General features: G+C 48.7%; 1 protein-coding gene across 1 annotated transcript; it reads left to right on the top strand.

The window, feature by feature from the left end:
* Nucleotides 1–3,566: 3,566 nt before the first annotated feature.
* On the top strand, nucleotides 3,567–7,784 carry UCRPA7_8898 (putative lovastatin nonaketide synthase protein; the record flags this gene model as incomplete). The annotated part of the gene is made up of 1 exon (XM_007921404.1): nucleotides 3,567–7,784. One exon carries the CDS (start codon nucleotides 3,567–3,569, stop codon nucleotides 7,782–7,784), a length of 4,218 nt encoding a protein of 1,405 aa, XP_007919595.1.
* Between the last annotated feature and the right edge of the window lie 19,276 nt (nucleotides 7,785–27,060).

Below are 27,060 nucleotides of genomic sequence, written 5' to 3'. Positions count from 1 at the left end.
ACCTTTCTGGTTCCGACACAGCATGCTATGTCGGGATCATGTGTCAAGATTTCTTCGCCGTGCAATTCCAAGACTTCTTGTCGATCCCGAAATACGCCGTCACAGGTATTGCAGCGAGCAATGCGTCGAGTAGAGTGTCTTACTTTTTTGACTGGCATGGTCCGTCCATGACCGTCGACACTGCCTGCTCCTCTAGTATGGTATGTATAAACGAGGCAGTCAACGCTCTACGGAATGGTACGAGCCGCGTTGCCATAGCATGCGGAACAAACCTTCTGCTCGTGCCGTTTATGTTCATGTCGCTGAGTAATGTGGGCATGGTTTCGCCCACAGGCCGATGCCACATGTGGGATGAGCGTGCTGATGGCTATGCTAGAGGTGAAGGTGTTGGAGCAGTGGTGCTTAAAACATTAAGCGCGGCGATCGAAGACGGTGATGATATTGTCGCCGTGATCCGCGAAATTGGCCTCAACCACGATGGCAGAACCACGGGACTTACAGTGCCGAGTGCGGAAGCACAGTCCGCACTAATTCGAGATGTGTACAACAAAGCCGGGCTAGATCCTACTCTCAAGTCTGACAGGTGCCAATATTTCGAAGCTCACGGCACCGGCACACCAGCAGGTGACCCAAAAGAGGCTTCGGCATTGGATCAATCCTTCTTCCCTAACCATGACGTGGCAGAGGGAGAGTTACTTGTTGGATCGATTAAGACCGTCGTTGGACACACAGAAGGGACTGCTGGAATAGCCGGGATCTTGAAAGCCGCCCTTGCCGTCCAGCATGGTGTTATTCCTCCAAATCTTCTCTTCAATAAAATTAGCCCAAGAGTTGAGCCGTTCACAAAATTTCTTCGCATCCCAACGGCGTGCGAACCGTGGCCGCACATACCAGAGGGTCAACCACGCAGAGCGAGCATCAACAGTTTTGGTTTCGGTGGTGCTAACGCACATTGTATCATTGAAAGTTATGAAACTGAAAATTCGTCCGAACGACGGATTGAAAACGGAGTTCCCGTCGCTACTAATGGACTTCTCACCAGAGAGCCTCATGCCAACGGATTTGGAGCGGTACATAATGGCCAGACCAATGGAGAGATCCAAAACGGTTATGTAGCGGACCTTCACGAAGAGGCTGTCTTGAACGGCACTGATGAGAACAACATTGATACCTCTAAGGAGATCAAAACTGTCAATGGGGATTCTTCCAATGGACATTACGGGCCAGACCTCCCAGTCGAGGCCACTAAGCCAGCGTCACCCAAGACCCTTATTCCTCTTGTCTTCTCCTCCGAGTCACTTAAATCGCTTGTTACACTTCTCAATTCAATTTTGTCATTCCTGGACGAGAATCCTTCTGTTGATCTTCCTAGTCTTGCATACACCCTTAGCACTCGGCGGTCGGCACTCTCCTTGCGCCTGCCAATATATGCTGCTTCGGCCGAAGAACTCCGACAGAAGAGCCAGGAAAAATTGGGCGATGCTGCTGGTACATCCCACTCCGTAGCTGCGCTCCAGGCACCGCCTTTTATCCTAGGTATCTTTACTGGGCAAGGCGCTCAATGGCCCGCTATGGGATCGAAACTTCTCGCGGCAAATCCCCTTGCTCACAGTATTCTGGATCGTCTAGATGCTTCGCTGGCAACGCTTCCAACATACCACTGTCCCCATTGGACGTTGGCCGAGATCTTATCTCCCAATAGTAGCCATAGCGTCGCTAAGGCAGAGATTTCTCAACCCATCTGTACAGCGGTGCAGATCATCTTGGTCGACCTCCTCAGACTTGCCGGAATCAAGTTTAAAGCTGTCGTAGGCCACTCGTCGGGTGAGATCGCCGCCGCATACGCCGCGGGATACCTCTCTGCCGAGGACGCCATACGTATTGCTTACTATCGCGGCTTTTTTGCCAAGCAGGCCGCCGGCGCCGACGGTCAAAAGGGTGGAATGATTGTTGTGGGTACCGACATCGAAGACGCTGAAGGCCTATGCCAACTCGACGACATGGAGGGCCGACTATCTGTGGCGGCACACAACTCTCCAGGAAGCATAACGTTGTCAGGTGATATTGACGCTGTTAAGCTCGCGCAGGATATCTTTGAGGATGAGCAGAAGTTCGCCAGAGCCTTGAGGGTAGACACGGCATATCACTCATCTCACATGAGTAGATGCGCTGGACCGTATCTCAAGGCTTTGAAAGAAGTTGGAATTCGGCAATTGGTGCCAGACTCTGATCAAAAAGCCACCAGATGGTTTTCCAGTGTGGACAACGCAGAAATGACGATAGAAGCAGCTGCAGAAAGAGGTCTCGATGGACAATATTGGATTGATAATATGGTCCGACCGGTTTTGTTCTACCCAGCTATCAAGACAAGCCTTACGACTCACGAAACCGCATTCAATTTTGTCCTGGAGGTGGGTCCACATCCTACTCTTCAGGGACCGACCCAGGATTGTATTCAAGACGTGATGCATCAGGAAATAGCATATTCAGGTACACTCAAGCGCAACGCCGATGACGTTGAGGCATTTGCCGACGCCCTCGGAAGCCTGTGGGCGCGCTTTGGTCCCAATCATATCAAACTTGGACTTTTCCAGAAGAAGAGTCTGCCGGAAGTGAACATCAAGCTCGATGCGGCTAAGCTTCCCAGATATCCTTGGAATCACGAAATTGAGTACTGGGTGGAGTCTAGGAAGAGTAAGATCCATACTACGTTGCCAGGGAAGTTCCACGACTTGCTCGGCTTAAGGGAACCCGATGGCCTAGCAGATGAGCCAAGGTGGCGAAACAAAATAAGCGTCAATGATCTTAAATGGGTTGCTGGACATACACTCCAAGGCCAAGTTGTCTTCCCCGCGACTGGTTACATCTGCATGGTTGCCGAAGCCGCTTTACAGCTTGTGCAGTCAAGCGAGGTGAAGATAGCATACATTGACGTTCTGGACCTCGAAATTCGTAAAGCAATTGCCTTACACCAAGACTTGGGTATCGAAGTGCTTTGCTCTTTGTCCAATCTGTCTCCCTCAGACCTCAATGAAACTACCGAGACTATCACGGCGAGCTTCAAAATATTCTCTGCCCCAACCAGGGATTCGATGCAAATGACGCTGAATTGTTGCGGTAAAGTCAGCGTCAGTCTTCTTCCTGGATTCGTGGCCGGTGCCGTTGAGTTCGATCATGGCTCCCTCTTCCCTTCAAGGCGCCAACCTATTCCTGGCATGAATGCTGTTGATGTCAACCGTTTCTATCAGACAATGCGGGAAGAGATTGGGCTGGGCTGGGATGGTGCTTTTAGGGGTTTGACTAGCATCAGTCGAAAGGCGGGCTACTCGACCGTCACTGCTCAGAACCCACCATTTGCTGAGGCTGAAACTAAACTCCTCTTTCATCCAGCTATGCTTGACTGTGCCTTACAGGGACTAAATGCAGCTTTTGCTGCACCAGGAGATGGTAGCGTCGAGGATTTGGTCGCTCCAACATTTATTAAGCGGGCCACACTTGTCCCTGAGCTGCTCAAGCGTCATCACGAGGATGAACAGGTGATCATTGACTGTACCTCTACAGTAAATATGGCGAATGCGCGAGATAAAATCTCTTTGACGGGCGATGTCGAAGTGTACGCTTCGACTTCGGACTCTGAGATCGACAACACCGTCAAGCTTATCGAGATAGAAGGTATCAAGATCCAACCTGTGGCACCTCCCACGGCTGAGAACGACCGGCCTCTCTTCCAGGAGTCTATCATGTGCCTCGATTCCCTCAATGCACAATCCGCTCGTCGCGGTATACGCTTCACTCCTGTGGAAAAAGCTGCAGTATTGGACGCCGAGCGGTTGGCATTCTACTACCTGAAGCTCCTTCATCTCACAACGCCACCTCAAGTGCGGGTAACTCTACCTCTATACAGACAAGGTCTCCTCGCAGAAGCAGAGCGCGTCTATCTCCGCGTCAAATGTGGAGAACACGCTTTCGCTCCGCCCTCCTGGGTTGATGACACAGCGGAGGTCATTGCCGAGCTTATCTCCCGTCACGACCCAGATGCCATCGACTTTATTCTCACTAAGACGGTCGGTGACAATCTTTTGGTGCCTGAGGTTCTTAATGGTGAAGTTAATATCCTGAATTTTATGGTTCATAATAACATGCTGGAGCGCAATTATACCGAAGGTGTTGGATATCCAATCCTCAATTCGGTCGCTACCAATTTGATCGCACAACTATGCCAGAAGCATCCGCGCATGAAGATCCTTGAAATTGGTGCGGGAACAGGCGGATCAACATCAACGATCTTGGACGAGATCGGCGAAAGTTTCCGGTCTTATACGTACACCGACATCAGCAGCGCATTCTTTGAGCGTGCAGTAGAGAGGTTTCGGTCGAACGCTCACAAGATGGTGTTCCAGACACTTGACATCACCAAGGATCCTTCATCACAGGGGTTCACACCGCGAAGCTATGATGTTGTCATTGCGCAGAACGTGTTGCATGCTACGGCCCCGTTGAAGGAATCGTTAAAGCATGCTCGTAAACTTCTCCGGCCGGGCGGCTATCTGATTCTGCTAGAGCTGCTAAAAAGCGAATGCATGCGCTTTGGTCTGGTAGTAGGCTGCCTGCCAGGCTGGTGGGTGGGCGAGGAAGATGGTAGGAAAGGCGGCCCTCTGCTCACGACAGACCAGTGGAGAGATATTCTCGCCGAAACTGGATTCGCGGTGGACACAGTTTCCGACGTTCTCGACCAGGAAGATGTCTGGGCGGTGTTCTCCGCTAGGGCCGTGGAGGAAGAACAGGCCGTTCTACCACTGATTAGCCCGCTCGCAGTGACGCCCACAACTCCGCGAGCAAAAGATCTTCTGGTGATAGGGGGAAGCAACGCCGACCGTGGGTCTCTTTCCTTGCGCGAGCAGGTCACATCCATTGTCAGTCCGTACTATCAAAATGTGGCTTACCTTGACAATCTTGGACATGACGATAGTGATGCCTTCTTTGTCCAAGGCATGCACGTGCTAAACCTCAGCGATTGTGATGCCGACTTCTGGGAGGGGCTGAGTGCACCTGCCTTCGAGAATCTGAAGCAGGTGTTTGACAAGGCAGCAAGTGTGCTCTGGGTAGTTCAGGGTTCCCTGGATAAAAACCCGTACGCTGGTGCGACCCTTGGATTCATCCGCACGGTACGATATGAACTTCCTGACACAACGCTTCAAACGCTGGACCTTGGTCCCTCGGCCTTAGGTGATGGATCTGCAGCGCCTCGTATCGCTGAGCTGGTGGCCGAGTGCATACTCAAACTCACCGAGGGTGTAGAGCTCGAGATATCTGGGAAACTTTCTGATATACTCTGGAACATTGAGCCGGAACTGTTTTTGGATGAGCAAGATGGCCATTTATATGTTCCGCGGTTGCGCTGTGCCAAGGAGCTGAACCTCCGGTATAATGCATCCAAGAGGGTCATCACGCGAGACGTGGACATTACTGACAAATCGAGCGAAACTCCTCTTAGTCTCACCTGGGACGAGATGGATGGAAGGTACATTCTTCAGGAACAGCACGAGTTTCCTCCCTCGAACGACGGAGGTGACCTGGTTACCGTCCGTGTATCTTGCTCGTTGCTCTCATCCGTTAAAACATCTGCGGGCTTTTACTTCCTCTGCTTAGGGACTGACACTAAGACCGGCCTTAAGACCCTTCTATTTTCGCACCGTCAGGCTTCCATCGTGACGGTGCCGCGTTCATGGACCGTGGCATTGGAAAGCTCCTCTTTGGGAACAGAAGACCTCGTGTTCATTCTATTTGCGGTGGTACACCTTCTAGCAACAACCCTCCTAGATCTCATAAAGCCTAATGCGAGCGTCGCAATTTTTGATGCCAATCCCGTCGTTGGGGCTCTTCTCTGGAAGAGGCTGACCGACGCGGGCCGGAGAGTGCTTCTTATTAAGCCAGAGGGCGGGAACGATCATTCGGCTTCGACCGTTCACCTTCACCCCCACAGCCCTCTGAGAGCCATCAAAGCAGCTTTGCCTAATGATGTAACTCTTTTTATCGACGCGTCTACCAACCAGTCCAAAGAGACAACAGACCTAGCTACTCGCATTGTGGCCGCGCTCCCTGCTGTATGCGATAAGATCAAGCTCTTGGGACCAACGAGCCGCTACGCCAGCGCCATTTCCGGAGCAGCTCCTGAAGGTATCACCAGCTCTCTCCAGAGCGCGGCTGCCTTCGCGACTCTGTTTTCAGCTATGGGGCCCCTGCCCATGGCGGGTGGCGCACCGCCCGAGGTTGTACCTCTTGCGAAGATTCTGCTGTCCCCTATCCCACCAAAGGCGGGCTCTGTGATCTACTGGCAAATTGAAGGCAAGGTTCCAGTCTCTGTTGAGCCTGTATTCATGCGCAAAGACCTGTTTCATCCTGATCGAACATACTGGCTAGCAGGGCTTTCCGGTACATTGGGCCTTTCGTTAGTGGACTTTTTGGCCGCGCATAATGCCAAACATATTGCCATCAGCAGTCGCTCAGCGAAGGTGGATGAAGGGTGGATTGCTTGGCACAAGAAGAATGGTGTAAATGTGTCGCTTTTTGTAGGCGATGTAACCGATTACAACTCTGTAAAGGCGACGTACGAATCAATTCGCAACTCGGGACTGCCATCAATCGGTGGTATTGCCCTCGGTGCCATGGTGTTGGTCGACAGCAGCTTCATGGAGCAGCGTTTCGAGGACTTCCAGACCGTTTTGCGACCCAAGATCATTGGTACGCTGCACCTGAATCAGCTCTTTTCTAAAGAGTCACCTGATCTTCTTCCGGACGACAGCGCGCAAGGACTGGACTTCTTCGTCGGCTTTAGCTCGCTGATGGCTGTGACCGGAAATCCTGGCCAAGCGCCATACGGAGCGGGCAACTGTTTCCTCAAGGCGGTAATCAAAAGCCGCCGTGACCAGGGCTTGGCAGCCTCAAGTATCGACATTGGTCGGGTAACTGGTGTAGGTTATATCGAGCGAGAACTTACCCGCGAGGCGCAGGAGCGGCTTACGCAAAAGTCGGGTACTATTCCACTTAGTGAACTAGATCTGCATCAGCTCTTTGCTGAGGCGGTTGTGGCGGGCAGACTTAATTCGGGTGTCACTGATCCCGGGCTCATCGCGGGCATCGGCGTCCAGCAAGGCGAACAGGCAAACGGCACGTTCTGGGCTAAGAACCCGCGGATGGCCATGATGATTCGAGAACTTGGAACCCGTTCAGCCCAGGATGGAGGTGCAGACTCTTCCTCCATACCAGTCCGAAAGCTTCTCGAGGCCTCTTCGATCAAGACGATTGACGATGTGCGCAGGGTAGTCCTGTCAGCTATTCAAGATAAGCTTGTTGTATCCAAGTTCCTGCCAGACCGTGATGATCGGCACACGACAACGCCGCTGGTAGACTTGGGCGTGGATAGTCTTGTGGCAGTCAATGTGAGATCATGGTTCCAAAAGGAACTAGCGGTTGAGGTCCCTGTTATGAAGATCCTCAGCGGTGCTTCCATTGCGGACTTGGTGGACTCAATCCTCGACAAGCTTCCTCAAGACATCCTAGGTCGTTTGGATGGGGGACCAAAAGAGACTGAGGAGAAGGTAGAGAGTAACGAGGCACCAATTCAAGTGGATGCCCCAGTGGAGCCTATTCTCTCAACAGACAACGATGAGAATACAAACGGCGTCATCCACGACGAGCCTAAGCTTAACGGGAAGGCCGAAGAGGCGCAAACCATTGTTACGAGTCTGGCTGAAATTTCTGTTCTTGAGGTTCCACTTGATTGAGTGTGGAGTAGAAACACTTCGATCGATTATATTGGGGTCTATGTGGTTTTCTATTATTCTTTGTATTTCTAGCTGAATAGTTCTATATTTGACTTTTTCACATTCATCAACAATTGCACAAGCTTCACATGAATAGAACCGTCAATTTTATATAGCCCAAGCACAATGTCAGCTGCAGACGATTTGCAGAATCTTAGCTTGACAAACGAATGCAGACTCTAACAGACAGAAACACAAATTACAACATAAATCTCATCAAAAAGAAGAGAATGGGCGTCAAGCGCCGGCATCGGAGGCTTGTCATTCAAGACCGTTGTGTTACAATTGTTACCGAGATTACACTTGACAGAGGCTAAAACCCCATATTCGACAATTGGCGGTTCAAGAAACACGACTAGAGGCTAAGAAAGACTCACATTGCGTTACGATGGTGAGTCGCTGCAATTTAGGAAACGGCACATTGCATAGATCTATGCGTTGATAAACGAGTAAGCGTTGACGAAATATCATGACCTTTCCAAAGTGAGCATCTCAAAGAATTCTACAAGTCATACAACTTGGTTGACGTATAGATATGCGCGGATAGGTAGAGGGCTGTACAAGTGCCGGCATACTCAGCTGGAGCGCCGGCGAGTTTAGCACTTGCGATCCACCGGCGACTTTCGCGTTTTCGCCGGCATTGTAGAAGTCTCCATGCAGGCTTACTTTTTCTACCTGGCCGCAGGAGTCAGGTCCTTGGCACTATGTTGGAGTTCTCGGTCCCAAGTATCCAGTGTTGAATAGTTAGGGCTTATGAACCCGAGTTCATTGTAGGTCGTTGGACTTTGTGTCAACACAATTCAGTCCTTACTATCCATTCGCAGCGCGACTCCAGAACTTTTATCACAATGGTGCTGTATAGTAGCGACGGCACGGGCACGTCTCGCGTGATGCTCTACTTCTACACCATTTCGGGCATTGTAGGCATTCGCTCTTTACTTGCATAAAGTATGAAATGTGAAAAATCGACTGACCACGTATCCAAGGCTGTGTCATATCTTGTCCTCTATTCATTCTACAACCTTTTCTTCCACCCGCTCCGCAACATCCCTGGCCCTCTCCTTAACCGCATGTCCCCCATTCCCTATAGCCGTTACATCTTCAAAGGCCAGGCCCCCTTTTATACACACTTTCTTCATGAGAGATACGGGCCAGTTGTCCGACTCTCTCCTAATCACCTTTCTTTCACCGATGTTCGTGCTTGGAAGGACATTTATGACCGCCGCCCACCAGTCTCTGGCGATTCAAAGGATTGGCAGCTCGACGAGAACCCAAAGAGCAAGTACCACTATGGTTTTTTCCCAGGCATCCCAACCACGATTATCTCGGCAACCCGTAGCGAGCATTCCCTGCTCCGCGACGCGCTACTCCCGGGATTCAGTGACAAAGCGCTCCGTGCTCAGGAGCCCCGCATCCGGCGCTACGTCAATCTCCTGGTTCGCAAGCTGCGAGACTATGCTGAGGCAGGATCAGGCGGGTCGGCGACGGTAGACATGGCCCAGTGGCACCAATGGGCGTCGTTCGATATCATTGGCGACTTGATCTTTGCAGAGTCATTCGGGTGCTTGGATCAGGAAGAGTGGCCTTTGTTTATGCGGGGCCTGGTAGGGTCCCAGGGGATGGTTCTCGTAGTACTGAATTACATAGGGATGCTGTGGGTGACACAGCTATTGTGCGTTGTTGTGATCAAGCGATTGCTTTTCAATGTACAATCGGCCCTAGTAGAGAAGGTGCATAGGAGGATAAGTGCGAAGGTAGAAATAGAGGATTTGTTTGAGGGGTTGATGAGATATCGCAAGGAGGGGGTACGTATCGAGTCCTCTCTTCGATTAAACTGAGTGACTTTGCTGAGTCTGGGTTCAGAAACTCGACGACCGTCAATTAAGGGCCAATGCTCGATTCATATTAATGGCGGGGTATGAAACGACTGCAACATCGATGAATGGAGTTGCATACTATTTGCTTAAACATCCGGATGCATTGGAGAAAGTAAAGCACGAAGTACGGTCGACGTTCAAGAGCGCCGAGGATATCACCGTCACGTCCGTCAGTCGGCTACCATATATGCTAGCGTGCATAAACGAAGCAATGAGACTTTACCCATCGGTGCCAGGAAGTATGGTGCGCGCAATGAGGAAAGGGGGTGGCAATATCGCAGGCCACTACGTGCCCGAGGGGACGTTAATTGAATGCCAGCAGTGGTCGATGAACCACAGTAGTACCCACTGGGTTGACCCATGGAAATTTAGACCGGAGAGATACCTGAATAGCTCTGAAAAAAGCAGAGATCACCGCGACGCTTTTGAGCCATTCAATGTTGGGCCAAGGGACTGTGCAGGACGAGGGTGCGTTCCGTGTGCTATCATCTCTGACAATGTCAATGCCTTACTGACGAAAATCAATCTAGTCTGGCACATGCCGAGATGCGACTTGTCATAGCTAACATGGTTTTTGCTTTTGATTGGAAGTTGGCAGACGATAGTAAAAACTGGTTGGAAGGTCAACAGGCATACCCCTTTTGGAGAAGTGGGCCGTTGAATGTTGTGCTGAGTCCAGTTTCTACTTCTCCGTGATATCTACACAATCCAAAGAAGTTCTGGAAATTTTGATATTCCCGTTATTTCTCGTTTGTCACAAGAGACAAAATATGTCGAAAACCCGGATGAGTTGCAACTCAGCTGGATAGAATATGCTGCATCTTCAGTGCTTGTCAACAGCTGTGGCATCTTTCCTGACAATATTTGTTTAAAGAAGCGTATTAAGTGTCTCAGACATTATAAGGAAAAGTCTTGGCTAAATTTAGGTAGTTAAATACAAATTCTTTTCTAAAGTATAGTGTCACGGGCTAGATACGTAGTTTATCTAACTAGCTATGGTCTCTCTGACGAGAGCTTTTCAACCAAAGTAGAAAGAGAAGGAAAAGAAATATAGACACTCCGCAATTACGATGGGAGACAAGAAAAGCAATCCAAGGCATCTACAACAATCATATCTAACTTTCAAAAAGCCCTGGCCCAAACACAGTACAATGAGAGAATAATTGGTTCAATTCTTGCATAGTGTACTCTGCCTTCCTCCTTACCTAAGGCATAGGGGCTTTGATTAGGTTTACATATTCCGAGGTCGCGACCAGCTCGTCGTCCCGTTTGTACCTTTTGGAGAAATATGAGATTTTACAGTACGTTATGTCAGCCATCATGATCTGCACCTGATTTAGCTGTGACTGCAGCCCAATGCGCTGGTGTTGTCGCCTGACCTACATATACTGCACCTCTTGACCTTTATATACTTTGCACATATCATTCCACCACAATCCTTATCAACATGCTACACAGAAAAATCCCCCCTGTTCACTTATCCTTCACGTATTTCTGTCAGCTCAATCATAACAGTACCATCTTTGGCAGATATATGAGTCTCCAGCGGCAACGCCGTAATATCCGGATGATGATTCTTTCCGACACTCACGGCAAAGATTTAGAGATTATACCTGCATCCCTTCCTAGGGCTGACGTGGTCCTTCACTGTGGTGATCTCACCAACGACTCACAGCCCGTGGAGCTGGATAGGACAATATCAATGCTGCGTCAAAAGAGCTACTCTTTAATCGATTTGTATTGTTATCTTAACAACGCTTCTCTCTGGATAAGTACTATTTGATATCTTGAGATGTTGGTTAGCCGTAGACACGACTACACTATTTCAACATCCAAGCCAGTCTGCTTCATCACGTTCGTGCCAGACAAAACATTAGGCCCTCTAACAATCTCTACCACCTCCTGGAGGCCTGTGTTCTTTAATTTGGGAAAGAAGAAATAGATCAAGGTCAAATCGATGCAGATTACAACGCACCAAACGATGTAGTACCTCCACTCAATCGCTTCTACCGAGACCGGATTGGCAAAGTTGTGACAAACGCCAACAAGATTCCCAGTCAACTGATACAAAATGGCCGCCTTGGAACGCAGAGAATACGGGGCCGCTTCCATGATGTAGGTGGGGGCTCCCGGTGAACCGGCGTGGTTGAACGCCATATAGAGGGATATTATCGCGAATCCAGCTTTGGCATGGCTACAGCCTGTGAAATGTTTTCCTGACCTAAGCCAGCTTTTGGTTAGCTGACCTTCAGTGGTGTGTTGAATTGGGAGATCATTAGAAATGGTGTCATCCGGCCGTCCAATTTCTCAGCAAGGCACTTACGGCGCCAAAATGTCCTGGAGAATTTGTGGTAATGACCTGGAACACCCAAGTGATAACAACTGTCAGTGCATTGGACAGCCCTCGCAAGCAGGAGTGAAGCGAAGTTTAGGGAACTGAAAAACATCTTCCATGCCAATACTAGGCGCTCGTGAGTATTTTGAGAACAACGCATGTCTTTGAGAGCCAATTCAGTCATTGTAGGGTGGTACAAATACAATTGCCTCAAACACGAAGCAGCCAAGATACTTGTGGGGTTTCGCTGACCTGCAATTACGTAGTACTCGTGTCCCGTCAACAACCCCTCTGCTCAGCCCACAAAATCAAGCGAAAATGATTGTCGCAGCATCAAAGTATCAACCGTCATAGACCGTCAGCCGAACTTGCCTGACAAGATCTTCCGTAACCAAAATGCCCTGGAAAGATAAGTTGAAGCGCCTGAAGAATGAGTGGGACAATTTGACGTCCGAGCCTCAGCAGGGATGGTCGCAAGCGCCACCTCAGCAAGGGTGGTCACAACCTCCCCCGCACCAGCAGCAGCCCATGGCCAGCCAGCCTCAAGTCTATTGGCAGCCTCGATTCCAGCCAGGGCTCTCGGTTCACGATGAATGGGATCCAGACACAGGCAATGGCACTGATGGATGGGGAAATCAAGAGTTGGAGCACTACACGGCGAACTCTGAGAACGCTTTCTAGTACGTGTCCCTGACCTTGAGGCCTTTCAATAGTACAGGTCCTAATACGCCGGGCAGTACACCGCATGGCCAACTCGTTTTGCGAGCAATTGCGAATAATGCTGCCCCTAGTCCGGAGCAGCGATACACGTCTGCTCGCCTGGTCAGCAGACAGACTTTAGCCCGCGATAGAGGCGTCCTGACGGCTGTGATTCTGTCCCCCTGCGCCACCGGCATCTGGCCTGCATTTTGGCTTCTCCCCAAAGTGCCATTCTCTTGGCCTGTCGATGGAGAAATCGATATTGCCGAAACCTGGAACGGCGATCTCGAGAACAGAAGCTGTCTTCACTGGGGTCAGCATCATGAACCGCAGAAGCATCGAGTCCTTGGCACTAAGATACCCGACATGAGTTCCCGTCCGATTCGGTATGAGTTTGCGTGGGACCAGCCAGGAGGACAGCCGGGTCAAGGCAGAATGGTATGGTATATTGACGGCAGACCAGTCATGAAGGGGACTGTCCCAGAAGGCACCCGGCCCATTAGAGACTTCACAGTCTTGCTGAACGTCGCAATGGGAGGAAATGTCTGTGCAGGGAAGACGCCGGCCAATGGGTATTATGACATGGTTGTTTATAGTATGTATCTAGCTAGTGAGCTGGAATACGGAGGTTGGAACAGGTTCGAGGCGGATTGGGCAAACCAAGGCACACCATTTGGGAACACATATTAAAAGACTTTGAGCGGTAGACAATTGATCTGCTTATAGACTTTCGACTGCTTGCTAGGATACTAGCCTGCGGGCTTCTGTAGCAGGGTTGTGGTGAGAAAGAGCAGGTATCTATACCAGCTGCTGCCATTCCCTTTTTTCTTGTGGGAAGAATTCGAAGAACTATGTGGCATTGAGAGCAAAATGTGGTAACACTGTTATTTTGCTTACAAACGACATGGAACCTTAGATAGCGTCTTTTCGTTTGCACTAAAGGCGCATTTTCTACGAGAACTCTGACTCTAAGACAAAGCTCGGATGCCGGTTGTTACGAAGGGTTGTTCCCACATAATACCGAAGAGTTTCAGACTGAGTGCTTGATGCGATTCTAGGTGTTGGCTTGTCAGCTCTTACAGGTGGGAGTGTTTAGGTAGGATGGGAACGACTGGTCATCTAACTCTTGGCAGTCACATGGGTAATAATCAGGTGTCGCTGGCTCCTCTGAACCGGAATTTCTTTAGCAATCTCGACTTCCCAAAACTCATCCCCGTCCGCATCGCCTTGAACAACCCAACTACTAGAGAGATATGCAAGTCAACCTTCCATACTATGAGCTTGTAGGTATGCTGGTAGCGGCCAAAGACCTGCAGATAATGGAGTCCCAAAAGCCTTTCATGGGTGGCCCACCTCCATATGGCGGCCATTCGGCCGCTCAAAATATCATGGAACTTCTCAGGACAATGGTCCTATACTATGTACCATCGCTATGGGCACGTCGCCTCATAGTTGCACTGGTTATTATGTACTTCACGCCGCGTGTCCTTGCCGGCTGGCTAGAATCTTTGGCAAGTCTTATCAAGATATACCGACACTGGCGCCGGCAGCTGGGGGACGATTCTGTGCAGGTTGTGCAGAGGAAACATTAAAGACCCTGTTGATTATCTCAAGTGTTTTTCTTTGTTGGAAGAAACAGGTTGGACATTGGACTGGTCACAGATTTACTGTCGTGCTTCCTCTGGAAGAAGAGGACGCATTCTAAAGATGGAGATCTGTAACAGATACACGCCAATAATATCGCAGAACAATAAACATATCATTGAATATTTGATAGTCTTACGATCTCAACATTTGATATCTGCTTTTGAGTTGCTAGTGTATGCTTTAAGAGTCCGGAAGCTGAAGAGCTGGAACTCAGTGCAGCTATCTCAGTGATATAGCTACGTAAATGTCCCTAGAACCCCGGTTGCAAGGGGCAGGACACTCCTCCAAAAAACAGCATCACCAGCGTATGGTCACGTGCTCGATGCTTGCGAAACAAACGAGGCGCTGCACCTTCATTCGTCGCAATACAAGTCATTAGAGACATCTTTACTATTTTACCAAATGCTTTGGAAACACTTTCTAATCTGCTTAAAATACTCTACTTCATCATCCCCACGAGAATACCTCGGATTTTGCAATTGAGGTCCCGATATCTTCATCGCTGTAGCGACTCTAGGCCAATGTCCCCGCGAGAGGCGCCGATCGGGTACAGTAACTCAACACTCCACCGAAACGTATGAAATTGAAGGATGAATAAGGCATAGCCAAATAGCGAACCTAGTTCTAATATTATGGTAGCCATAGATTTACGAGATCTACTACGTAATGAACCACCGAAATCCGACTTCGTGAATCATAACGGTTATTTGCACGGAGGCCGTCCGTCTCGACCACGAGGTCTCCGCGTCTGACACCAAAACGCCAACCGGGGTTCCATAATAGCACATCAAGGACGCCTACCCAGAAAAACGCCGCGCTTACGATTCCCTTTCAATCCGAACAACACCTCCAGATTTCAGCTTCAGTGAGAGGCTCCTCCGCGTAAATCTTGTACTTATTAGATCGCATCTGAATTTGTCAGACGATGTGTCAAATATGGCCAATTGAGCGTGTCGCTCGCACCTGAAGCCTGTAGTTGCGACCGAACTTTCGGTTCAGCAAGTCCTCTAGTCGGTCGCGATCAATGTATTTGCCGACGACAACTTGAGGATCCTTGTGGGAATTGAAACTGGATCGGCGACTCCACGACCTGGAGGAACGCCCATCAAAAGAACCATCGTAGACCTCCTCATGTCTGAATGGTGAAAGCCAGCGAGTCAAGAGCCTACTCATATTGGTGTTGTTCGCGAAACTCTAGCACAGCTAGGTCATTCTCGTCGGGCAGCAAAGAAGGCAGCCAGACCACATCCAGTGGCAAATGCTGGGGACCCAGGACCATTTAAGAAAATGACCACATAAGCAGAGCGTAGGCCGTAAATGAACCACTCAATCTTGTCCAAATGCCCTTGACAGAGGCTGCAGATCGATCAGCCAATTTGCGTCGTTTACAGGGCGATGGATGCGAGGGGCACGCAACTGGCTGTGCCGCGCCACCTGTTTGAGACCACAACATTCGTTTCGGCCTTTCCAATCTGCGGGAGGGTCACAGTGGCTGGCCAACCATCCTACCCCCAGTTGATAACGATAGCCACCAAATCTGAATGATCACTTCTCGAGCAATTGTGTGGATCAAAGAGGGTGTGGAATGCTATAGCATAATTGGTAGGGGTCTAGGTTCTGGCTGCGGGCGTTGATAGTTCCACCGCCACATTTTCTGCGAGCTGAGCCGGTTGTGTGCTGCACTGTATGATCCATACACCTCTTCCAGGGTAATATTTGTTAGTTCTGAGTGGGAATCGCGACTTAGTTGTCAAGACCAGCGAGGATACAGAAATAAACAGAATCAATCAGGTATTCTCAATCCTGGTTTTCTGGTATATTCAACTCGCTAAAATAACGTTTATTACCCTGGCGGAGGTGTACCTCATGCTGAGGCAGGCTCCGCAGGCTCCGCAGGCTCCCACCATCCTTTCGGGTCTACGAGTCCTATCACCTACTTCTCTTGCCCCTTCTTTAGCTATTGAAGTTGGTGTACTGACCGGATTAGTACGACTGATGCCCCTAGGAACAGCAACAAAAGAATTGATAGCATTTCCCTTTAATAGCGCCCGCATATCCGATCAAGTTAGTGATTCGTATGCCATATAAATCACATTTATCAATATGCGAAAGCTTACGGGTTGAAGGGGCACCGCGAGGCTCTGGGCGCTATCGGTAAGCGCTCACGTCGTGAGGGTGTCCTCAGCTGAAAACGCCGTGTTCCTAACCGGGCGTGAGGCACTGTACGGTTGAACCCCTATAATTACCCCGGGACAAAGTATTGCGCCCAGTGGCGTCTCCAATGCTTCCAGTGAGTCAAAGAAGGCATTTGTTCACTCGTCGATAACGAGGGCTCAAGCCACTGTTAGACACCATAGAGTTTATCATGGCCGATTGAGATCGTTGCCTTTTTTTCGATATTATCTTCACTTTCAGCAATGCGGTGCCTCATTATTACACGAATTGCACGGTTCTTCTAGCCCATCTACCTGACTTTACTATTGATGATTGGAAGATGGAGACTCATTCCTTGAGTGACATTGATGTAAGTTGCTTTAGCTTTTGCTAAGCATTTTCTCGACACGGTTTGCCTAGCCTGAGACGTGCTACTTCCTAAGTGGCTTTATAGCAGCGCTAATGGCTTCTCGCAGCCCTGGGAAGTGATTCCCGAATGCGCATGTAGTTGCACGAATGCAAGGTGTTCTTATCGCATTGGTTCTTATCGAGACTTAATTTCGTCCGTCCTTCGAAAGATTTCTTTACAGGATCTCAACGACAATCGCAACCGCTTCATTCCTCGAGGTGAACTAATCTTGCATCTTGGACATGAGCGGCTCTCGCAGCTGCTTGGAGTTTTCCTCGGTGCAGATGCAAGCCTTCTTGTAGCTGACGAAGTCAGCATGAGGGACCTTGCAACCTATATCGCCCCGCAAGACCAAGACTGCCGCTGTGGTAGTGCTTCGTGTACAGGAGCTCGACTGCTGTTTGCAACATTGGTCCTGATGGCAAAAGAAACTGAGATTCTTGAATTCTACAAACATGCGGCAGACAAGTGTGATAAGTCTTTGAAAGTCAGTAATAAGGGGCAAGACTCGACGGATACCTATACTAGCTTGCCAGTGATCCACTCTTGGTCCACTTACGAGAAGAACATATTTTGCCAGTTGCAATGCCGCATGCGGTCACCATTTTTTGAGAAATTAGACCATTCAAACTGTTCACCACTGATCTTAGATGATGAGATAACCCTGCCATGGGTTGAATCAAATGCTCTCAGGAGGATTAAAACAGACGAAACGGGCTCCAGGAGTATAAAGAGCCCGTTCGGGATCCAGTATTCCTTCATTAGAAAAATTAAAATACACCCACAGCATCACGACTTGGTAAGTCAGATACAGTGGAGCAATGAGTTTGACTGACGTCTATAATGAAAGGGTGCTCAGGAATTTGCACTAAAAGTCTTTGAGAAAACGGCAAATTCTAGCTCTAACAACCGAAGGTTTAGTAACGAACTTGAGGCAAATGAGAGACTGTGTGGAACTCATGAGCGGATCGTCCCTCTTCTCTCGGCGTTTAAACACAAAGGCGCTTCATACTTCTTATTTCCATGGGCTCCGCGTGGAACCTTGAAGGATCTATGGAAAATGACAACATCTTCAAGAGAGTCAAACCCAACATTCCCCGAATGGGTTTCAGTAGATTGGTTATGGGAACAATGTCTTGGCCTAGCTGATGCATTTGCTTACACTCATGGCCTGATCGCCTCCGCCAACGGGCAACTAGCTACACCGCAGCTGCATGCGGATCTCACGCCGGATAATATCCTTGTTTTTCCATCAGAGAACGACATACTGATACCATCACTGAAATTGGCGGACTTTGGACTATCCCAGAAAGTTAATTTGGAGCGTGGACTTGCCACAGCCAAAATCACAAACACCTTGACATATGAACCACCCGAACAAGCTCTCTCACAAGAATATGCATCACTCCAATGGGATATCTGGCGCCTGGGATGCCTATATTTAGAATTTATCACTTGGGCCCTGTTCGGCTACCATGGCGTCAAAAAGTTTGCTGCAGCCCGTGAGCAGGAAACAGACGACTACAGGGCTAGCAAAGCCCAGGGAGATAGCTTTGTGGACACCTTTTTTAAGAAGGCGCTCGCGAAGCCCTGGTTGTATTGGTTTCCGGGTTACCACATGAAGGTAGCTGTGCATGTGAAGAAGTCGGTGCATCTTGTAAGATCCTTTCCCGGCCACAGTACTGACGGATTGTTCCATTGACATTGGATTTCAGCAAATAGCACACCTTAAAGAAAACCCAAAGTGTAGCGAAAGGCTCAGCGCATTTCTCGACTTTATTGGCCGCCGAATGTTGGTCGTCAACGATGGGCTCAGAGCAAGTTCCCTAGACGTAAGAAACTTTTTGATCACCCGCCGGCCAAGTATTAGAGCGGCAGTTTAGCATTGGTTGAAAACCCAAGTGTTCATATATCGACAGTCACTCCTTGCTGACTATGGCATGTCATTTAGCGAAGATAGGCAGGAATATAAAAAATGGAGTTTAAATGTATTTCTGTTGGGCGCTTTTTCGTTATGAAGCTATTTCTACTGCAGCGAGACGCCTCTGTTCATCATATTCCTCAAATGCTGTGAAAACCAATTCTTTTTCTTCCTAGACATATATGTGAACAAACTTCCGAGTCTTCGTACGTTGACTTTACTTACGTCAGTAAGCCTACGAGGCAGATGAACCTCAAAGCCGTGGGCCTGAGTAGCCTAGAAATGTGATGAGTCTTGAGACAGGGAGGTTTGAGAAGTTGAAAGCGGTTTGATTACCCTCACGGTGATGTGTTGGGGTTTGAAGTTGAGTGGCGGCTTCTCTAAAGTAGAGCGCAGTATCTCTTCCCGTGCGTAGCGATGCTCAAAGACATCTGTTGCGATAAACGTTCTCTGAGACATGTCGTTTTCGTTTGAATCGAAGCCGGGAATCCAATCAACAAGCTTGTAGACCCAGGATCTCGTATTTGAATGCTTCATGGGAAGTCGGCTTACAGCCGGGAAGACTGGAAGGCAGCAAAATTAAAACAGAAGTATTGATAAAAGTTATATGCTCCTCGCAAAAGGCTCTACCGGGTTGTCTGTTAATGTTCGGCCTTGCTTTGTGCCTCGGCCTTCTACTCCCAGTGGTGCGTGATTTCGGAAGGAAACAATATACCGTCGAAGTGTACTTGTTTGGCTTCATAGCAAAATAATGTGAGAATGGCATCGCGCTATCTCAGCCTGCTTCATGCATGCATATCGGCGAACACTGCAGCACGGCCAGGCATAGGGTTTCACGCGAAGGCGGCCTCCACAACTACAATTTCGTAGCCTAAAGCAGGCTTCCACATCAATCTCTTGCAGCAGGCTGGTGGAAAGCTGCATTACGTCGGAGAGGAAATCACGCAACTTGTGCATCAACCAGTGTGTCATTGCCTGGTATCTTCGGCCTGTCGACGTGCAGTATTAGTATGCATCACAGGGGGGCGGCCTGGGGACGCAATTGGCTCCTAGATGTAAACCGGCAGCCTGCACAGTCGCATGTACACAGCCCCGGCATCTCAATAACCACCAGAGATATTGCAGGAGACTATCATTTGTGACGAACCATCCATCTTATCTGAGGCTCTTGGGGAGGGGCTACTAGAAGCTAGCCGTCCAATACCGTCACATTAACCTTGAGATTTCCACTCGAGACACTTGTATTTAACATTCACCTTCAGTGGCAAACCCTTTATTTGATGTGAAGCAAGGATAACACTTGACTGTGCAACATTGATATATTCTTGAACTCTGTATTGTACATGGAGTGGTTGAATCAAAGAACAGACTTTCAAACAGAAGACATTGACCTGCTACAATTTTGTTCGCAGCAGCTGCAATCCTCTCCCATAGAAACTCTACGTCTCTGGAGAAATCATAACGTAAGTTGTCATAATATTCTCCGCTGAGAAAATACATTGCGCAGACTAACTCGGGCGAAGTCCCTACTGGAACTCAAGAACGATGTTCACTGTTCCGAGGCCAAATTGAGAGAATGGGTTGATACGGTAAGACAGAGATCATTTCCAGATGTTCCCATTGCTGAGTTTGTGTTTTAGACCAGAGAGCTGCCAAGTGGAACGATCAAGCCGGGCATTAACCTTGTAATGTATCCGAGATTGTCCGGGTCACATTTCAAGACCAAGATGGCAATGGGGACATTATCTGTACCATGTGAGAAAGAGACATTTTCTCATACGGCGAAACGAATGTTTCAGCACAGATCACTCTCGAATGTCATCAAAGGCAACTCTACAGCTATCTTGAATAGCAGATTCATCACCTGGCAAGACTATGGTTCTTCCATTGGTATGCATAGTTGCTTTAAATTTCTAAGCCTTCAACCGCTAATGACAACATAAAGTTTATCACTGTAGGTCGGATACAGCATCACCTACTGACGCGGATGATATCGTGATGTCCATCACCAGCTTCACAAACGTGCCTACAATATATGCTACAATATACGGATGCACTCCCAAAGTAAGAAAATGGATGAAGGTGTACTTGATGCAGATCAAAGCGTCCAAGCAAGCGCTACATCCATTACTCTTACCTATGTTCTTTATTGAATTTGAGCGGAAACGTCTTTTTAATTTATTAGAAAGAAATAAGACAAAGCTCAACCAAAGAATCATAGATATGGAATCTAAACTACGTGGCGAAGCAGCAACCGCGGACGAGAAAAGCAATGCTGATAACGTGGCCAGGGTGAAAGATTGCGAATCAACAAAGTTGTGGATTACCGTTAGTTCGCTCAAGAATGGACTCGAAGGGTTGAAGATACAAATTATGAGTTTATATGACCACTCAAGAGAATTATCTCGGACATTGTTTCGGCCTCAATCTGCCGAGGCAGATATTCACGCCGAGCAACGCCAGACTGCTGAGCTCATCGAGGGAAGGCTTAGAGAGATGCTTGTGGAGTTCGACAGTAAAATTCGTAACTATGATAGTATTCTGGGGGGCATGAGCATGGCCACTCAAATGGTAGGGCTAATGAGGCGACTTTGAAAGTCCATCACAAGAGCCAATAACTAACAATTTACAGGAATGGAACTACTATGCGCGACGAGATACTAGAGCCAATATTATTATTGCCAACGCGACCAAGAAGGATAGTAGTCAAATGAAAAGTATTTCATTACTAGGAATGATATTTCTCCCAGGCACATTCCTCGCGGTAAGCACTGCCACCGCCCAGCGTTTAGAGCAATGTAATAGATGTCGTGACTAATTTGTTCAACGAAGACGCTATTCTCAATGGAGTTCTTCAACTGGAATCCGTCGGGAAACAATCAAATGATTTCGCCCTGGATTGCACTCTATATCGGATTTACAGTGATCTTGACGGGAATTACAGTATGGCGATGGAAGAAATGGACAACGGAAGAAGAGAAAAACGCACTGATGCAGCTCAAGAAAGACCTGGACAGTGATGAGGACTCGATTGTATAATCTCCTTTTCCCAGACTTAACGACCTTATCGGAAGGCTCCAAATCTTCATCAAAGTATATGAAGACGATTCAAGGAAAGATTAAGTATCTAAGGGACGTGCGTGATAGTTTCCTCGTGAAAACTACTCATTGAATGCAACCACTGACGGGGACTCTCCTCTCTATATGAGGTATATTTACTCATTTATATGCTCGGTAATATGAGATAAACAGCACAATTTGGGATATTTGTTATATGATTTGACTTAGCGCACCCGTGCAATTTGCGACTCGAATCTGAAAGAGACGAAGGTGTGGCTGCTCTTATCTATTAATGGTCTTCTCTCGATCAGTGTCCACCCAACTTTTGAGGCTGCTTATATTTAGCATCTCGCTACGGTCGAGCCGAGACAAGGCTTGAGCAAATTCTTGGATGTATCTGGCGGCGCGTCGGGCCGAGGGTTGTTCGGCGTCGAAGGGGCAATTCAACAACGCGACCCCTATGTCGCGAACTTTATACGTCTGTTGATTGTCAGTTCCCTTTCTTTCAGAATGAAAGTGAGATGCTTACAAAGTAGAGCCCATTAGGCTCTTGATAAGCGTAAGGCATGCTGTGCAGGAGATGAAGCATCTGCCGACAAACGTCTTCGCGTTCCAGCCAGCTTGCCTTGAGATCAGCCGTAGGCGTGTCTTGGTTGGCTTCCGTCGCTAGTCGTTGTGCCTTTTCATGCAATATGACATCAATACGGTCTAGTAATGCACTCTGTACCCATAAATGTGTTCCATGGAGATTAGCTCTCATGATCTGGAGTTGTCCCGCGAGTATCTTGGAATTGCCGTCAACTTTTCTGACCGCGATATCGCTCCTCTCCCAACCTTCAGACGTTTGCATGGATGTCGAGTCAGGAACGTTTGGTGAGGAACCATTGCTCCATGAGGCCCATTGTCTCATTGAACTTGGGATATCGTCAAGCATATATCGGATCTCGTCTAACAGCTCGCGCAGCTGAGTAAGTCGAGTTTCTGGAGGGGTGCGATGTTCCCAATCGCAGTTCCCTGGGGTGAACGCTATACGCGCACCCTTGAAAAAAACCAAGGAATGAAGATTGAATCCGCTTGTAAGATTGAGAGGCATTTGCTTTCTCGGTCCATCTGGTGTCCTTGCAGATTGAGGACTTGGAACTGATAGAGGTTCCCCAATTTCGTGTTCGAAAATCTGCTCATCATCTACTTCGAGTGGGAACAGCGCTTCAAAATTGACTTCATGTAACATGGAATGGTCGAAAAAGGACAACCGCTCCTCGCGACCACACTGATGCCATGCATGCCTGAGTTTGAATTAGTGTGAAGATTTGCAAGAGCATGATATTTGAGACTCACGCCGAACAGTAGAACATAAGCCAGAAAGCTTTCTTTCTAAGTTGTGTCTCGATACAGTTCAGCCCCTCATAATCAGAGACGCGATGAATACCCAATAGACGGCCAATTTGCGCTGCTTCCACCTCAAGCATACGACTACGGTTCGTCTGGCCCGTCTGAAAACAACCCACAGATAAGAGGTAGCAGACGGCCCATTTCCTTTGACTGACTTGATCCCAATAGGTAGGTGTCCGAAGACGCATGCACTTTTCAGTACAGAAGTTGATCATGGCGGTTCTTGTGTTAAAACGCGAACCAACTTCGGGAGCCATAGACTGGTAGTGAGGGAATCGCGAGGGAAGCAATCCGACTGTCAAAGCACAAAGGGCCAGAAGAATGGCAAAAAACTCCGAGTCATTGATGTCATGATGTGAAACTAGTTGATTAAGGAAGGTTGGACGATGGACGACAGGGACAAGTGGGTAGATGAGGTCGAGATAGTCGTTCATGATAACATTGAGAACCCTTCGAGAACAAAGCTCATCCGTTGGAAGCCTCGGCTCAATGATTCCAGGAGAGAGCTGTGGCTCAATTTCGGTCGCCAAATTCCCTTGATCCAGCCCAGATCCTATGTCGGCTATTCCGGATCGTGGAGCATGACTGTCTATATGAGCATGCCAGTGAATGTCGCTTTGTGTGGTGGGCTGCCATTGCGCCTCGCCAGACTGGACCAACGGATGGCTGGCATCAGGGCTCTCATCTTCGTTTATACGATCGCTGCTTCTTGAAACTTGTTTTCTGGCCGTAGATTAAGTCAGCGATGCAAAGAGAATGACCGGACAATTAAACTTGACAGCTCACCGTCGTTTTGGTCCTCTCGTTCTCGTCGGGATGAGGAACCGACAGCTTATCCCCAGTCTCTCGCAGTCATAGCATTGTGCATGAGGATAGCCCAGTGTCACATTAGGGAGTTGGCCGGACTTTTTGGATGGACCGTTGACAAAGTAGCATTTTCTTCTCCTAGCTCGGCATGCATCACACGCGCGTCGTGCCAATGTTCGGGTCCCTTCCTCAGACGCGATGTCCTCCACTGTCTCTGACACTCCCGCCGAAGATTGCTTAGCTTGAGAACGTGTCGATTTTGCTGCATGCATTGTAGTCTGTTTCTAGGGACCCATGCATGTATTAACGCGACTGTAAGCAATGTAATCACATGGAGGAGGAGAATTCAAAGGCGGAGAAATAGATGTCGAAATAGACGACATCCTTTAGTTAATCACGAGTCACTCCGTTTTTGCATGCCCCACCAGGTGGTCTGTGAGACAGTGGCATTGCATTGTAGGTCTACCAAGTGTAATGGGGTAAAAGGACCGAATAGCCTTTGGTTCCACCTCCACGTTTTCTTGCGCTGCACGTTTCTCTTGCCCCATGATCTCGGGGTTAACTGGGCAGTGTCATTCGTCTCATTGCACACTTGCATTCTTTACGTATTGAGGATCTTCAGCCTGCTACAGCGTAAAGAGGAAAGGAAGCCGTCCATGATGGGTAACATGACTCATAAAATGAGGAATGTTAATCCCCCACCACAAGGGTCGCCGGAACTTACCGACAATAAGTGAACAGTGATTCAAGCAAGATACAATCCAACAGTCCCATGCCCCAATCAGCAATCTTGGTATCATAGACCAATCAAACGAGAAACAGGCATGTTATATCCTAGGACGTAAACCTCGCCAGCTCCTAGTAGACAGAAGCTCAAAATCCCTTTCTAAGAATGCACCTCTGCTGCTCGTACCAACAAGAACAACATATTTACCAGCATCACTACGCCAACAGTCTTCCATCTCATTCCAGTAACTAGTCGCTCGCAGAATATCCAAACTGATTTGGGCGGTTTTCGCGGACCCTGCATCAAGACTGACTTTGGTAAACCCTTTGAGCTCTTTTACAGGACGAGTTATTGTATCCCTAGCTGAGGCAGTCAGAGGTGTAGGGGCCTTTGGTTTTATATATACTTGCACCACCTCAGCACCAGCGCGGGGGCCAGTATTTGCAACCCGAACGTTCACTAGTAGCTGCTCGATATTGTTGATGGGCAGAGGTGCCGCTTCGGATGCCTCGTCTAGACCAGTAACAGTCTTGCTTTTTGTTGTTTTACGATTATTTTGCTGTTGGAAACTCACTTCCAGGTTTGACAAATTGAAAGAAGTGTAAGACAAGCCGTGTCCGAATGGAAACAAGGGTTCAATCTCGAGTGTGTCGTACCATCGATATCCGACATATACGTCTTCAGAATAGAGCACCCTGCCGCTTTCAGATCGAAAGCTTAGAGCAGCAGGGTTATCGGCCACGCGGCGGGGAATCGTCATAGGAAGCTTAGCGGCCTGAGCAAGTTAGTCTGATACCGTTGAAATAAAGATCTCTCATCTGAGAAGCTTACCGGATTAACAGTTCCGAACAAAACATCAGCGATACCATTTCCACCCTCGTTACCACCAAACCAAGCTTGTATCACAGCGTTGGCTTCGTCCACCCAAGGCATTGCAACGGGAGTACCACTTTGTATCACTATAGCGGTCTTAGGGTTCGCCCCAAGTATAGCTTCGACCAATCTGTCGGTCCCTGGCGGCAGAGCCAGATTTGTGCGATCTTGCCCTTCTGATTCCCATTCTCCACTAGTGCCAATACACAAAATAACTTGGTCCACAGACTTTGCGACTTTGACTGCTTCTTCAACAGCAGTGTCTGCATTGAGCACAGGACAGCCACTGAAGCGGAGGCCACCTTGACCAAAGTCGACTCCTCCTGACACTTTGAGTTCGCTAGTCTTCGAGCAACCCCATTTCACTAAGATTCTATACTCTCTGCCAGCTTCAAGTGTTTTCAGACCCTTCGCTTCCACTGTCCCGGATCCTAAGAAGCTGCTTCCATGTTGCTGGTCCTCGACGTTTGAAATAACGAGTTCGCCGTCAATAAATAGCTCTCCCGTTCCATGAACAGAGAGGCCAAAGTCCCATTGTCCAGCCACTGGTGCTGTCAAGACCCCTTCTGCTTCCGCGTACCAGATCTCTGCAAGCTCGGGGTTGCTGTAGTCTACAAACCAGGGGTTGGTCTCGTCGAGGACTCGTTCATCCAATAATTGCCGGGTATCATCTCCGTCACTCGGTGGGGGGTCATTATATATTCGTAGAGTGTATCCCTGGCGAGTGCCATCTACCGTATGTAGATTCCTACCAAGCAATGGTAGCATCTGATGACCATATGAACCCTGCAAGAATATAGCGTCCTTCGCATATTGCTGTATGCCTTCTAGAGGTGACACAGCTTTGTAAGCTCGAAGGCTTGCGCTGCCGCCGCCACAGTAGGTAGCAATGTTAGCATTGGGACCAATGACAGCCACAGTCTTGGAAGGGTTAAATGGCAGAACATTATTCTCATTCTTCAAAAGCACCAGGGAGTTAGCTGCAGCTTCCCTTAGTAGCGCAATATGTTCGGGGGTGTTGAGTTCTGCTTCAGGAGCATTCGTCGGTATGGTGGTCCTTTCCATTCCATGCTTCACCAAGGTCAGGATGTTTCGCACCCTCTCATCTAATACCGACACCTTAACTTTATTTGACGTGACAGCGTGTTTTAGGGCCTCGCCCCGCCATCGTGTAGGTCCAGGCATCTCGAGATCTAGGCCACTATTGACGGCCTCTGAAGTGCTGTATGTTCCAAACCAATCGCTCATCACGAGACCTTTCCATTTCCATTCGCCTCGTAGAATATCATTAATAATATGAGAGTTCTCTGCAGCATGGATGCCGTTGACCTTGTTG

Source organism: Phaeoacremonium minimum (assembly GCF_000392275.1).
Source record: "Phaeoacremonium minimum UCRPA7 unplaced genomic scaffold PA7_03_scaffold_610, whole genome shotgun sequence".
Lineage (NCBI taxonomy): Eukaryota > Fungi > Ascomycota > Sordariomycetes > Togniniales > Togniniaceae > Phaeoacremonium > Phaeoacremonium minimum.
The sequence above is the reverse complement of the archived record's forward strand: the minus strand, read 5'-3'. Positions and strand labels throughout refer to the sequence as shown.